The sequence below is a fragment of the Rhinolophus hipposideros genome (genome assembly GCF_964194185.1).
Source record: "Rhinolophus hipposideros genome assembly, chromosome: 1".
NCBI lineage: Eukaryota > Metazoa > Chordata > Mammalia > Chiroptera > Rhinolophidae > Rhinolophus > Rhinolophus hipposideros.
Genome location: NC_138047.1, coordinates 106,879,560 through 106,895,398, shown reverse-complemented (window position 1 = coordinate 106,895,398; position 15,839 = coordinate 106,879,560). Strand labels below are relative to the sequence as shown.

At 51.5% G+C, this 15,839-nt stretch overlaps 1 protein-coding gene across 2 annotated transcripts in view; it reads left to right on the top strand.

Moving 5' to 3' along the window:
* CRMP1 (collapsin response mediator protein 1) overlaps nt 1–15,839 on the top strand; it is a 51,771-nt gene that overhangs the window by 29,788 nt on the left and 6,144 nt on the right. For both annotated transcript variants that reach the window (XM_081038171.1, XM_081038172.1), the window contains exons 5-10: nt 3,287–3,348; nt 5,271–5,351; nt 7,369–7,437; nt 8,936–9,056; nt 11,615–11,771; nt 15,159–15,300. In XM_081038171.1, coding sequence (XP_080894297.1) covers nt 3,287–3,348; nt 5,271–5,351; nt 7,369–7,437; nt 8,936–9,056; nt 11,615–11,771; nt 15,159–15,300 — 632 coding nt within the window. The remainder of the gene's footprint in view (nt 1–3,286; nt 3,349–5,270; nt 5,352–7,368; nt 7,438–8,935; nt 9,057–11,614; nt 11,772–15,158; nt 15,301–15,839) is intronic.

Here is a 15,839-nt window from a genome sequence, read left to right as displayed (position 1 = left end):
GCAAGTCTTGGGTCCAACCCACGTTCAAGGACTGGAATAGACTCTGCCTCTTGATGAGAGTCTCTGCAAGACTTCTGTGCAACTTTAAAAATTTAGCCTGTGTGATGGCTTCCTAGCTCCTATCTCTGCATGAAATGATCTTATCTATTTGTTTGCTTATTCCTGGTAGAATGGAGACAGGGATCCTTCCTACCTTGTATCTCTAGCTTCTAGAATGGTGCTTGTACATAGTAAGCCCTCAGTCAATATCTAATGAGTGAGATAATAAGTATCGCATGAGAAAGAGCTTTTGGGGTCCAGCAAGTTTGGGAAGTGCTCACTGTTTACTCTGTTCTTGAATATTCTTAACGCACATCATCGTGTTAAAAGCCTTCGGAAGCCCTGCAGTGAAGACACCTGTTGACTGTTGATGAATCCGGTCTTTCTTCGCTGATACAGATGTCAGCGTCCCTGTGTTGACTGCCGACAGCAGAGCCCGTCTAGAGCCTGGCTGAAGTGAGACGAGCAGATTTGCAGAGTGTTGGAGACCTGTATCCAAGGATCCCCCTGCCAGAGGGTCTCCCATGTCATCCAAGTTCTCCTCTTTGAGTTTGCCAGCTCTGACCTCCCTGTCACCCTCCACCTGCATTCTCTACTTCCACGGTTCCTTTGGTGGAATCGAACAGCCTGCCCTTTATCTGAGTGGACATCCCTAGTTCAGAGACCAGACAGGTATCCTTTGCTATCACCTGGACTCGGTCCCTCCTGCTGGCTCAGCTTCTCATCTATCAGGTGCCCAGCCCTGGACTAACCTGTGGTCTGGGGCCACAGCGTATGAACATGGCCACTTCCAAGGTTAAGGGGTAGATAGGGACGAGGGCAGTTGCTATAAAATGACAGAAAGAACGGAAAACTGGAGGTATTAAGAATGAGTTGACAACCCAATAGGTGGTCAGTATAATCCTTTAGACTGATGTTCCGTGGACCCTCCTTGAGTGGCGTTCGTGACCTTGGGAGGTTTGGTGTGTACCAGAGCCTCCTGTGTTTCCCGAAGCTCCAGTGCTGGTAGAGTTATGGGAACATTTATATGACTCTTGATACGTTGTGTTCAATTGGTTTTCTAAGCATTCGCAAATTGCTTGCACCAGTGTTCACTGTCCCTCGCTGTGAAAGAGACTCATTTTGATGCACATTCTCTAGCATTCGGCAACACGTGAAATGTGGTACAATACTGAGGTCTTCGTTTACATTACTTTGATGCCCGAAAAACAAATCTTTCCCTTATCTTTATTAGTTAGCCATTATTTTCTTCAGTTAGCTAAACATACTGCTTGCCTTCGGCAGTTTTTGCTTCTTTGCTTTTAGTTTAATCTTTTTAACAGAAAATAGGTACAGAAAAACCACACAGAACAGAAATGTGGCTTTATGAATTATTATGAGGTTCCCCCACTCAGGCAAGAAATCAAACTTTGTCAGCCACCGCAGCTTCCTGGTCCCTGACACACCTCCCTCCTCCCCCCAAAAGTAACCACTGTTTGGTGTTTTGAAAAAGAGGTATTTTTAAACTTCTGTTAAACTTGTTGCAGATGTGTTTACCATGTTGGTTGTTTGCTTTTTATTTTGAGTTTTTAAGAATTAACTTCCATTTATAACGTGTAATTGGTCATGATTTTTTACAGAAGTTTTTAATCTGAGATAGTTTTACCCTACCCACCCACGCCAAGTACTGGTTTTAGGGTGTTTTTACTAATTCTACTATGTTTTCTCATTCATTCTTTCTGATTTTATTTGTATTGTTTACTTCTAATTTCTAGTGAATTTTCATTTTTTTCTTTTAAAATTTCTCATCATGGAAGCTTACTCCCATCCCTTCAAAAAAAAAAAAAGATGCATTTAAGGCTATGAATTTACCTGTCACTTTGGTTTTACCTGTTTCCCCCTTGATCTTTTATCTATGTCTAAATGCTGAGTTTTGAATTTAAAAAAGGGTTTATGTTTACAAGGAATATAATACCATTTGGCTTACTATTTTTATTTAAGCCTACTTGGTTAATTTGAAACTGATACTTTTATGTTAATCTATGGAGTTATTTTCTTTTCATTTTTCCTGCTCTTTTGGGAAAGGCAATTTTTGTTGCCAAGACTTTCTACCCAAGAAAAGATTTTTGGCTTGTTCTCACTATTGCTTAACAAAAAAGAAGTCTCGATGCCATTTAATCCTTCTGCCTTAAATTCTTCATCTGCTTATCCAAATGTTTCCTGAGTCCATCAACAATTGCATAGCACATGTTATGGGTGAGCAAGATGAAATAATATGTAAGTTGTGGTCAAGCCACTTGTAGGTGAATTAGGGAGTTGCCCTCCCTGCCTCCCCTGCTCCGTGCTGGCTGGTCAGTGCAGCCCATTAAGTTCTCTCATTTCGGCCTTTTGAATCCCTCCCCCTTTCATCATTGCAGCTCCTGCCCTGGCTCAGAGCCTCAGCACACCTGTCCAGTTTGCCTTCAGCTTCCTCATGCCCGTATTCATTTCTCCTGCTATTCTGCTCGCCCAGCCTCCACTCTGCTTCCAGGATAGTCTGAGACAAAAACGTCTGATCATGTCATTCCCTTTAAAAGCATATGCTCTACTAGATAGAGGTGATGGCTGCACAACATAGTGAGTGCACTAAATACCACTGACTTGTGCACCTTAAAGTGCTTATGATGGTGAATTTTGTTACTGGTATTTCATTATGATTAAAAAAAATACAGGGGATATTTATAAAAGCACGTGTTCCCTTTGCTGCAGCCACAGGACACTTTCTAGTACCTGCACACCTAATGTGCTTTTAGTAGCCTACTATCCATGCACCTGCACTCCCCTCCCTCTCAGCCGCATAGCTGCCCCCTCCCTTCTTCCCCTCCTCCCCCTCTCTCTGCCTCCCCCTTCAGATTCAGTTTAGTTTCCTCCTTTGACCTTTGCTCATACCACCAGGCTGGGCTAGGTGCCCCCACTGAATTCCAGTGGCACCCTTCTATCCTGGTGGTCACCACTCTACTGTGATCATTAACTTTTACAGGAAAGACATGCTTTTTTTTTTAATGTTTATTGGGGAGCAGTGTGTTTTCCCAGGACCCATCAGCTCGAAGTCAAGTCATTGTTTTCAGTCTAGTTGGGGAGGGCACAGCGCCCTGGCCCATGTGGGAATCGAACCGGTGACGTTGGTGTTATGAGCACTGCGCTCTAACCATCTGAGCCAACTGGCCTCCCAAGACATGCTTCTTTTTACTGAAGTGCATTTTTCTATTCTCTTTGTGTCCTGACACAGGTGTCAATTCCTTCCAAGTCTACATGGCCTATAAGGATCTCTACCAAATGTCTGATAGCCAGGTAGGTCATCCCGCACACCTCCCGTCCTCCCTGGGCAGGAATGGGCCAGCGCTGTCAGGCGAGGCAGCACAGGGCAGAGGAGCTGTCAGACCTGGCAGGGGAGAGACTGGACTCACGTCCTGCTTCTAACACTAAATTGCTGTGTGACCTCAGGCCAATCATCACCACTCCTGGGCCCCCATTCCTTTCTGGCGACGAGTGGTGTGGAACAACGGGTCCCTTGCATAGTGGGTCCCAAACCCGGCCATCTTCAGCATCATCTAATGGGCTCATTCAAAAGACGCTTAGATCCCATCACTCACACTTGGAGGTAGGGCTCGGGAATCGGTACCTCTCAAAAACTCCCCAGGTGGTTCCGGGCCTCAGGCCAGGTCAGAGGCTATTCAATGAGGTCTGACCCTGGAGGAGATCCCTGGCTGTCCCTCAAACCAATAGCAGGTCACCTCCTTTCTCAGTTTTCTCATCTGGAAGATGTCATCATCTCTGGCCCTGCCAACGTCAAACAGTTGTTATGTGGATGAAATGAGCTAAGGAAGCTCATGCTCTAAGCAGTACAGGTTTGGGGGCACTGTTTTTTGGGCACCTGGCCTTACAGCCGCGGGACTCCTGGTCTGGTTTTGTTACCGTTGTCCTGCTCGCTGTTTGTTAGAAAGGTGGGACGGGGTGGCGGTGAAGGGCGTGGATGCTGAAGCCAGACTGCTTGGCTGCAAGCCCTGGCCTTGCTGGGCATCCTTGAGCATCTCTCCTAACCTCTCTGTGCTTTAGGCTCATAACAGCACCTGCCTCACAGAGGTTGTCGGAAGATTAAATGACTGAGTACAAGTAGAGCTCTACGACAGTGCCTGGCACACAGCGGGTGCCACGTGGGCGTTAATAAGCTCCTAATCATTATTATCATGGCGTTTGATGTGCAGTGGAAGGAGCACATGTCCTGCCTTTCCAAATAGACACTTGGAGTTCTAGAAAATCTTACTCCAAAATGTCCTGAAGGCCTTTGCTGTCATCATCAGAAGGCATTCACAATGAACTCGTGCAGTTTCATGGAATAAGTAGCACGTGGCGCTCCGGCATAATTGGGGGTCACCTGTTTCATTCTAATGTCTGTCCCACCGAAGCCCTGGTTATAGATGGAGCTGAGCGGACTTTGGATGTAGGTCCTTGAAGGTTCTCTATGCCCCCCAGTGCCTCCCTCACCTGCATCTACATCTGAAAACACACATTCGAGGGCGGTGGGGGGGGGGTGTTGTCTTGCACACAAGAAGAACAGTTAAGATTTGAAAGCCCCTGGAGAGGGACATGGTGGCTTTGGTCCGCAGTAGGTGCAAACGTGGATCACATCCTTCACGGGTGGGAAGAGGGCCTGCGCTGGCTAAGTGAGGTGATGCTGGGCAGGTGTATATTATCTGAGTATTGGAATGACTGGAGAACGTGTTCGCCCACCCCACTGTGGTCTATCAGATGACACGGGTTACAATTGTTGTCAAGACATACGCATCTCCTGAGGTATGTGGGTGGCTACAGTGCAGACTCAGCAGGTTTAGTTACACCATTTCAGTAGAACTAAAATCGACTTCTGAGCACCAGTTGTCACCATCAACAGGCACTGCAGTGGAGCACATCCAACGGGAAAGCAAAAGGTCTGGATGGCACCGGGATGGAGGGTCCCATCCTGCCGTGGTGTGACTTTGATCACTTCTGCCCCACCCTGGCCTCCTGCTTTTGGATCTGGAGGGGGTCAAGGTGAAGGGAAGAGCCTCTCCAAGGCCTTCCTTGTTGAACAAGACTTCCTGTTGATACTGTCGGAGCAGCGTGCTGCTTCTGCCGGGGCCGGGAGTGGCTGACGGTATGAACAGAAGGGCAGTCTTTGCAAATGCTCCTGCTTGATATTTTGTCTCTCCCGGTCCCTGTTTACCCCTCCTTAGCTCTATGAAGCCTTCACCTTCCTTAAGGGGCTGGGAGCTGTGATCTTGGTCCACGCAGAAAACGGAGATTTGATAGCTCAGGTGAGTGGTGTGCATTTCCACCCCTTGCACCTCCCTCTGCTCCTCCTTGTAAAGGGCACGACAGAAGGGGGTGTAGGCATAGAGTAGTGAGGTGACTAGGCAGTGAAGGGTCAAGGCAAGGACTGGATGTGAGGCGAGCACATGCCATTTGCAGTGAGGCCTTTTGCCATCCACGTGGTCTCGTGTGTCTCAGTTTGCTCATCGGTACAGAGTGGGTAACCTGCCTGTCCTGTGAACCTTGGACGGTTGGTACCTGGTGTAACCCACGAGGAGACAGGGGAGCCTCTTAGAAGTCATCTACCACACACATCTCAGTTTTGTCTGGTTTTCAGCATCATAAAAACGGAGCCATACAATACATGCTCCTACATCTGGCTTTCTTTGCTCAGTACCAGGTGTGTGGGATTCATCTTTATTGTTACACGAAGCCATAGCCTTCTCTTTTTCATAGCCATGTCGAATTCTCTGCATGAATATATCACAGTTTCTTCTGCAGGTGGTGGGTATTTGGATACTTTCGAACTTGGGGCTATTACATATAAAACTTCTGTGAATGTTCTGGTTCAGTCTTTTGCTAAACATATGTTCCTATTTTTGCTAGTTTGTCTCTAGGAGCAGAATTCCTGGGGGATGGACATGCACTGTTAGCTTTAGCAGTTATTGCTAAACAGTTTTCCAGGAGGTACTAACTTCCACCCCAGCAGCAGTGTGTGAGAAGACTCGTTTGGAGCCCCCAGTTCTTAAACTTTGCCACAGGGACTTCTTAACTTCCCTCACGAGTTCTCTCAGCTCCCATTAATCTGTTACCTCTGCACCTCTGCTTTTCAGCCTCCAAAATTTTGTTTCTGTTGTCTTCTCTGCATTCTCTTGGCTTTTGTGTACCGTTTCTGTCACTTTGGGGGAATTTCAAAATGGAGCGAAAATAATGCAGGCACTCAGTGCTTGATCTTTAACTAAAAACCCTGCTCTGGTCTTTTCTGTGTCTGTGCTTTCCTCCCATTGTGTCATTTTCATCCTCCCTCCCTTCTTCCCCTTCCTTTCTTCCTTTTCCTACCTTCCTTCCAACAGAAGTAGTAACTGACTTTTAAACAATCTTGCATAAAGATCTCTCCACATCATAAAATCGTTTTGTAAACAGTTTGCAAAAATGCTTTGTAAACATCATCTTCCATCGCTGAAATTATTCCGCTGTTTCCTTAGATCCACCTCAACCATTAGACCTTGAAATTATTTCCAGTTTATGTTCCTATCATAAGCTCAAGGTTAATAAACATAGATGTGGTGGAAATTGTGATTTTTTTTTTTTGGAGAAATTAAAGCATTGCTGGGGTGAGAAAATCTTGGATTTGAATCTGGGTCATTAGCTCAGGGAACCATTTCAAGGTCATCTGATCCACTTGAGGTGTAGAGGTTTCCTCCTAGCAAAATAGGTGCCAGGAAGAGGAAACTAGTGGAGAAAATGAGGGCTGGCTGCCAAGTCATGAGGTCTGACTCCACATGAGGTGTTGTGCGGGCGTCTCACACATGCTGCCTCATTGATTCATTATGGTAACCCTGGGGTGCGGGCACTGTTGTCCCCCATCTAAAGAAGAGAAGACTGAGGCGTGATCACTCGTCCAAGTCACAGAAATGGTCAGTCCTGCAGCGGACTCCCACATCCATGCAACAGCAATACCAGTTTCCTTCCCGAGGACAGCCCTGCAGCAGAGGCTCAGACACTGGCCCGATGGGAGTGGCCTTTGCAGCTCATTTCTTCTCTCCCTGCTGCCTCTGGCTGGTCCCAGGGGATTGCATAGAGAGCAGGTGTGGGTGTCGATGTCCAGGGCTGCAGAGGTGGGGAAGGAGGGCAGGTGCAGTGGAGGGAGCCGGGGACACTGGGTGGCCCTCAGCCCAAGTTCGACCCTGGAGACCACTCACTCACGCCCCGGCCTCAGCTGCCCGTCTGTCTAATGGGGGTTGGAGGACCGGCCTGTGTTGGCTCTGCTGTTCTATGATAGCTGACTCCTTGTTCTTGCAGGAACAAAAGCGCATCTTAGAGATGGGCATCACGGGCCCAGAAGGCCACGCGCTGAGCAGACCTGAGGAGGTAAAGCGCCTGCACTTGCTGGGACTGACCTTGTGGGGTTCACGGGTGCTGGTCCAGCGGGAACAGCCCCGCCAGAGCCCCATCTGCCCTCATACCCCCACCAAGCCAACAAGCACGTGGTCCTCCCGGACCTGCCCTCCGACTCGGAGCCCTGGGGGGCTGCAGGCCAATCGGAGGAACCAGGAGAGGCTCTGCCTTTAGGGCCCAGAAACTTCACACCAAGGCTCTGTGAACACTTCAGTGTCCAAACTGGACAGGGCTCCTTCCCAAGGACTTTTTGTATTAGATAATAGGGAAGTAGAGCCACGTGTCCCAGGCCTAACGTCTACGAAACAGCTGCCCCTGCCCCTGCATGCTGCCCACTGTTCCCGAGACCCGAAAATGATGAATTCCCTTGGGAGTGGCAGAGTGTATGAGTGTGAGAGTGTGTGCGTGTCAGAGTATGTGCGTGTGAGAGTGTGCGTGTGTGCGCATGAGTGTGAGTGTGTGCGTGTCAGTGTGCATGTGAGTGTATGTGTGAGAGTGTGTGCGTGTGAGTGTGAGTGTGCGTGTGAGAGTGAGTGTGAGTGTGTGTGTGTCAGTGTGCGTGTGTGTATGTGTGAGAGTGTGCGTGTGAGTGGTGTGTGTGTGAGTGTGCATATGAGAGTGTGTGCGTGTGAGAGTGAGTGTGAGAGTGTGCGCGTGTGAGAGTGAGCATGTGTGAGTGTGTGTGTGCGTGTGCGTGCGCGTGGCACCGAGAAAGGCAAGCAGGTTGGGCATGGAGCAGGACGGGCGCCCTGGTGTTGAGGATGTTTCCTGATATCCTCATCAAACCATGAACGGTGTCCCGGACCCCCGCTGTGGGCCTGGCCCAGGGACACAGCACAGAGTTGGCTCCTCCCCCAGGGGCTGCCCATCGAGCCCCGCGCTCCACGTGTGAGCGCCACGGCCACGGCTGGTTGCTCCTGGGCCCCGGTGAGGTTAGGATGGACCCAGTGACAGTGTTCACAACCTTCATGTCATGTGGATGTTGCCTCCAGTGCCAGCCACGGGCAGCAGGACCGTGTGGGGGGCGTCACCAGACTCTACATTAAAAACAAAACAATACAAAACATAACTGGTCCTTTTGTTCAGGAAGTTCTGGTCTCCAGGGGCAGAGACCAAACCCAACAGCAGACAGTTTCACCTGATGAATGAATGAATGAATGAATAGTGGACACATGCGTGCGTGTATGTCACGGACCGTTTCATAGGCCTTTGGATGCCTCATTCTGCCAGGTCTGTCCCCTTCTACGTGCACAATACTTCCAAGCAGCGTAAGAACATAATGCTGCCTTCCAACCTTGTAACCAAATCCATGTGGACAATGTTTTCTGCCTTCCTTTTTTAAAAATCTCCCTCAATGCAGTAGATTTCCCTCTGATCGCACTTCCTTAGGGAAGTGGAAGGGCTCTGGTCAGGGAACTCGGGTGGGTGGTGGCTGCCCCCCCCACCGTGACCCGTGTATGCGTGTCCCCAGCTGGAGGCCGAGGCCGTGTTCCGGGCTATCACCATCGCTGGCCGGATCAACTGTCCCGTGTACATCACCAAGGTGATGAGCAAGAGTGCCGCGGACATCATCGCCCTGGCCAGGAAGAGAGGTACGCAGCCCTGAGCAGGGGGTGCCCAGCGGGGTGCAGTTTGCTGGTGGGGCTGCTGCCCGGGCAGACACACCGCCTGCAGCCCCACGGGCCTGCTGCACGTTGTGAAAAGGGAGGATGAGATGGCGGAATACGAGATGTGCATTCGGTTTTAGGTTTGATTTCCGGGTGCCATGTGCCATGTGTAACCTTGGGTAAGTCGTGTTGGGGCCTCATTTGTAGCTGGGGTGTTTATCTGGGCTCAGAAGAGACAGTGTGTTAAAGAGCTTTGTGGACATTACGTTCTCTCCTGGGTTTCACATCAGGTTAGTGAGGGAGCTGGGGCTGCATCAGCTCTTGGACCCTGCCGCCCTCTTTCTGGTCCTCTCCCTGCTCACGTCACCCTGGGCCCCCTGTCTCGGGCCCCATGGTGGGTGTCTGCACCCAGGGTCCACTGTGGGGCCCACACGGAGTCTCGGCTGCAGGTTGGGAAGGAGGAAGGCGTTTTTCCAGAGCCAGAGGGCCTGGGGGCAGCCCTGTGCTGGACATCAGGGGCGTATAGTCCAGGAAGTCAGCTGCCCAGCTCCAAGACGGATGCGCTCCTTAACCTCTGGGAGCTTCCATTGCCTTCTCTCTAAACAGACCTGCTGGGCTCATGGACGTGAAGTGCTCGGCAGGCAGAGTCCTTGGTGGGTCCCCAGGAGTCCCTTCCCATGTCAGCCATTCACTTCCTGTCATGGCACCCTCATCTCTCAAGTGGGGCCCGCCGTGCCAGGCTGCCTGCCTCACTAAGGGCTGCGGGGTGAGGCCTCAGCTGGGTGTGCTCGACTGGCCTGGTGGCTTCTCGGCAGGAGACTCAGAGGAGGGACTGGGGGTCGTCCCCAGGCCTTGACAGTGAGGTCCACAGTCCCCAACCCCCAGCAGACCAAGAACGAAGAAGGATGCCCCGCGCAGCCTTCCTTCCCAAACTCGGGGAGAGGGGGACGGATGGAGGACGTGGGTAGTGCTCATTACACAAAGATAGCAGCCAGAATCCTTTCCATGGTGGACATTCAGCAGGGACACTCACCACCCAGACGAAACCAGCCGCGGGCACTGTCCGAGTCTTCTGAGGCAGTGGATGGGTGGAGAAGGCCAGGTAGAAACAAACAACCACCATTACTGAGCGTCTACCAGACTCCATGTACTTTACGTTCCTGATTCTCACAGGACCCCTGTATGGGAAGTGTTACAAGCTCTATTTAACAAAAAGTTGATAAATATATTTCATTGAACCAAATATATTCAAAACATGTAATCAATGTAAAAAATATTAGATATTGTGCATTCTTTCTTCTGCATTGTCATCAAAATCCAGTGTGCATTTCACACTTACAGCGAGTTCATCTCAGTTCAGATCAACCCCAACTTCAAGTACGTCAAGGTGGCTGTCATGTTGGAAGCGGCTTTAGCCCCAATGACCTCGTTTTAGTCTTTTTAAGGGCAAGCTGACCATCAGAGGCATTTTATAGGGAGTGCTCTGGTAGAGCACAGCTCACTTAGGATTAGGTCCATTTTGGAGATAAGGAAACTGAGGCTCAGGGAAGTTCCAGGTCTGTGGGAGCAGTAGCTGGCGTGCAGGGGAGTCGAGCATGCAGACCCTAGACTTAAGGGGGCCACTTGCCACATGTTGGCTATTACCATTTCAATGTCAAGTAAAATTAGATGCAATTTTTAAGTTCGTTGCTCAGTGACACGAGCCACATTTCACATGCTCAAGAGCCCCATGTGGCTGGTGGCTGCTGTCTCCAGATGCAAAACGCACTCCCGGACCACCGCTCCAGAGCCTAAAGTCCGCCTCCCGCTTGCGCTGGTGGCCTTGGCACGGCCGCGGTGCTGTGGGCCATATCCCCCGTATTTGTCTTTCATGCAGAGATTGTTACGGGGAAGCCCTGAGACTCTGCCTCTGGGCTTTTGCTCTAGCAGAAGCACATCTGGCCCGCTCCCTGGAAGGAGTGTGCAGTTTCCAGGAAATGGATGCTGGGGAAGCAGTGGGTTGATATGCAGCCCGGCCCCCGGTCCTGGGAATGGGACGACTCTGAGGCGTGTCACAGTCTCCTAGGGGCCCCCATGCACTGAGCTGCAAGTGATCACAGCTGCGGCTCGATAACTCACCTTTTCTTGTCTCCCATGTGTCACTTCCTCAGTCCCCAACCAGTGTGTCCTGGAATCACCTCCCAAATGTAACACTTGAACTTGAGTCCTTACTCGAAGATCTGCTTCTGGCAGAACCCAAACGGACAGCAGATCATGTCTCTGTGCCTCAGTTGACCAGTCTATAAAAGGAGATAGTAGTCCTACCCCAGTACTAACAGTGTTAATGACCAAAAGCTTGCTGCACGAGTCAACTGGTGCTGAGTGCCTGGGGGCGGGGGGTCTCTGGGGGCGGGGGGTGTGGTGCAGCCTGGGAGAAGCGTGGACGATTCATTGCCTTTGGCCAATCGCATTCTCAGGGCTCTGAGATCCTCTACTTCTGTGCTTCAGCGTCTCCCTTGAGAGACCATTCACTGTTAACCACGTGTTTGTGTTTGTCCCACAAGGCCCCCTCGTGTTCGGTGAGCCCATTGCTGCCAGCCTGGGGACGGACGGCACCCATTACTGGAGCAAGAACTGGGCCAAGGCGGCGGCGTTCGTCACGTCCCCTCCCCTAAGCCCGGACCCCACCACGCCTGACTACTTGACCTCCTTACTGGCCTGGTGAGAGCTGGGGCGGGGGTTCTGGGGCGGAGCGTTGAAGAGTGGGCAGCCCAGGCTGGGTCAGACACACCGTGGGGGAGGCCTGGGGCTGGATGCTCGGAGTCCTCAGATCAGACCTCGGGACTGTTCACAACAGGCCTTCAGGGGCCTGAGGGTCCATTTTATTCAACAGACCATTCGCTGTTCCCTTCCCATTTCCTGACCACCTCCTCTTCACTCAGCAGCTATTTCAGTGCCACCTGAGTGCCAGGTGCTAGGACATCTTGGGGAGCACCCAAGATTAGGAATGGGAGACCAGGAATGAAATCCTGCCTCATCCGCTAATTGGTTGTGTCACTCTGGGCATATCATACAACCTGGATTGACTGTCTCTGTGCCTCGGTTCACTCATGCGTAAAGTGGGGGGATACAGTACCTAGCGCAGAGCTGGTTCTGAGACAATGCGGGTAACAGGCCTGCACTTCAGGAGTCACCCAGTGGCCACTATGCTGTGCTGTGCTACGTGCGCACGGGAGGAGCACAGCCACTTCAGTCCCTGGCCTATTAGCCAGTGTGAGGAAAGAACTCCGCAGGCCACAGTGCAGGCTGCTTTGGAAGCAGAGATGCACGCGCAGAACTGGGAGACGTGTAGGAGGCTTCATGGAGGAGGTGACCTCAGGCCTGGAGCTGAGGAATGAGTAGGAGTTTGCATGATGGGTGAGGGTAAGGTGGGGCTTCTCATCAGAAGAAACTGCAAGGGGGGAGGGTGCAAACCCACCATGGACATGTTTCCTCCAAGCGGTGCAGAAGCCCTGGACTCGCGCAGCCGCCAGCTTACTCACCACCTACCGCCCGATGTCTGGGGGGCACTGCCAGTCCAGAACGAACTCCAGGTCTTCCCCACAAAGCTGCCACTCCACAGTCACGTGCATGCTAGGGAACGACAGGACACGGACCAAGGGCCCCGGAATCTGGCCACGTCTCACCCCTTGGCCGTGGCCGTGGCCGCCCTGGCTCAGGCTGTCGTCCTCTCTCCTGACAGGCCTTTCCATTTCCATCCTGCCCCTCCCCCACCCCCACCGTGTCAGTCTGTTCCCAACAGGCGCCCAGATATTTTAAAACCGAAATCAGACCAAGCTCCCTCTCATCTCTCAGATCTCCCAAAGTGAAACCTGTGTGCCACAAGGTCCCGCAGGCCGTCCCCGCGAAGCTGCTCTGGCCCTCCTCTCCCCCTCCCCCTCGGGCCAGCCCACCGGCCTCATGCTCACTGCGCCCCTGCCCAGCACTCGTTTCTAGGATGTCCTGTGCTTTGCTCCTCTGCTGTCTTCAGATCTTGGCTGGACCACGACTCCTCGGTGACAGGGTTTGATCACCCTCTTTACAATGGCAGCCCCGGCCTTCCCCAGCATACCCCACCACCCCACACACACGGTTTTAATTCCTCACACGCATTCTCGTGACTCACCACCCCTCACTAGTGAACACAGGGATTTCATCTGTTTCTGTTCGTAGCTGCACCCCCCTGGCCTCAAACCCTGCCAGGCACACAGGAGGTGTGCAGACACCTTGGTGGAGTGGCCGAGTGCACGTCACAAGTGAATGTATTTCTGTACGTCTAGAGCATGGTGGATGTGCCCCGGGGCTCCGAGTTGGAGGATGGCCTCCGCCTCTATTATTTCGCCTCACAAAATAACGCTCCACTCAGTCCGTGGACTCAGGTGTCCAGTTCCGGGCTCCTAATATAGCAGAGGGTATTGTCTCAAAAGCCTGAGGGGACAAAAAAGCAAACCCAGTCAACCGGGTCACGTTGCTGCAACCGTTGAGGAGCATTTTGTTCCGTGAGCACCGCTCATAAATAGCAGCCCGGCCCAGCACCAACAGCTGCCGTGGTAAGAAGCCCAGTGTCAGCACACGCCACGGTACCCGGGCGAGCTTCTGCAGATCCAAGGCCAGGGACGTGAGCGTCCCCCCGGAGTGAACAGCCCTGACTCTGAGACACGCGGGCACATGCTGGGGCTGTGAATTTTATGCACTCGTTTCTAGATTCATTCATCCATCCATCCTTCCATCCACACATCCATCCATTTATTTATTGGCTGCACTCAGATTTTTTTCTTTTTTTCAACACTGAGATAAAATTCACCAAGCGCCCAGCTTTACAGAGCAGAGGTAGAGGATGGAGGAGGAAGACGGGAGTCAGTGTGTTGGGCGCCTGCCTGCCGTGTGCTAGGGAGTCCAGGATCAGCTCATTGATCCTCGTGGACCTGGATGGGAGGTTCCATTCTCTCCGTTTTATCCAGGAAGAAACGAAGGGGTGGCTTGCTTAGCCTCCAGGGGGCTGAGCCAGGATTTACCGTGTTTTGCCATGTATAGTGTACACTTTTTTGTCCAAATTTGTGAGGGAAACATAAGGAGGCGCATTACACATGGGTAGTACTAATTCTGTATCTACATAAATGGTTTTAATTCTTTTATTGATGCTTATGAGTTAAAAGTGTAAATCTAGAAGTCAATAACGGTATCCGTATGCAAAATAATACCCTGGAATACGATAATCAGTTTTGTTGAACTTACGATGCACTTGCATTGAAATTTCGGCCACTGATGCAATGAAATGAAACGAAGAGCCCAGTGTTGTTATCCACAGAGTAAGTGACTGACTTGGTAAGATAGGTGATGCCCGACCTTATTACCATAGGGTGGGAAACCCGACATTTCTCTTCGTACACTTTAGGCGGGAGCTAGCAAGCTAGCTGATAGTTTTACAAAAATTGTTGGAAAATCCCTTGGAAAATTAAAATGAAAGATTTTTTTTTCCCCCTGAAAGTTTGGGCCGAAAATGTGGATGTGCCTTATACATGGGAGCACATTATACACGGCAAAATACGGTACTAGCAGGTCTGTGGGATGTGCAAAGCCGAATCGCAGCAAAGCAGGGCAGTTCAGGGATCCCGTGAGATTGGAGGAAGCAGAGTCACCCGTTGGCTTCCGCACCTTCTGCTCCCCCAGCTCCTTTCTCAATGTAGAGAATGTGCCACCCACATCACCTTGGGGGCCCTCTGGGCTCTGCAGACCCAGTGGTCCCCGGATCACAGCATCTCAGGGCAGGATAGCCTGGCGCTTCTTCTGGTTGGATCCCTCTCTTCCAGGTGAGGAAGAGGAGCCCACCTGGGGAGACTTACACAGGGCAGAGTGGAAGCTGCCCAGGGCTCCTCTCAGTGTTCAACAAGACACTCAAGGCCACCGGGCCTGCCAATGTCACTCACTAATGCCCAGGATGTGCCTTAAAACGTTCTCCCCACCATCTCTCTGGGGCTTTAGGTTCCAGTCTGTGCTGGGTGTCTGAAGTTGGGCTGCCCTTCAACCTGAACTCAGGTCTGAACCCCACCTTGTTTTCATCCTTGCCAGTGGAGACCTGCAGGTCACTGGCAGCGGCCACTGTCCCTACAGCACTGCCCAGAAGGCAGTGGGCAAGGATAACTTCACTCTGATCCCCGAGGGTGTCAACGGGATAGAGGAGCGGATGACGGTCGTCTGGGATAAGGCGGTGGTAAGGCAGCACCCCCTCTGTCCCCCCAGGAACCTTCTAGAAGCACTCCATCTGGTCCATCAAAAGCCAGCGCTTTATGCACTGCTGGTTCTTAACCCTCCTTCCTTTCTCCCTTTAAGACTGAAGCAGAGTACATCAGGAGGGCCTGCGAGGAAACCTGTGACGCTTAAGAAAGTGGCACAAGTCCTGTGGAGTCCTCTGCACTCGCAGATGTGACAGGAATGGGTCCCTTCCTATTTAAGGATGACGCATATTTTGGTTTTAACCACATTTTAGTTTCTGTAAGGATGGCTTTTCACTGACTTGAAGCCAAGGGCTTTTATCCTCCATTAAACTTGGACCCAGAGACACTGACACGATGCGTAGTGGCTGTTGGGAAAACGTCAGCATGCCTGTGAGCTGCTGCCTCCCCGCTGTGCTAAGGCCAGGCCCTGGTGCTCTCTCAGGATGGCCTGTGTTCAGCTGGGGAGAGGAGAAACTGTCTCTTCGCAAGGACCCCAGCCGCCAGGTTTAGGGTTGCGCCTCTGTCCTTCCCACCC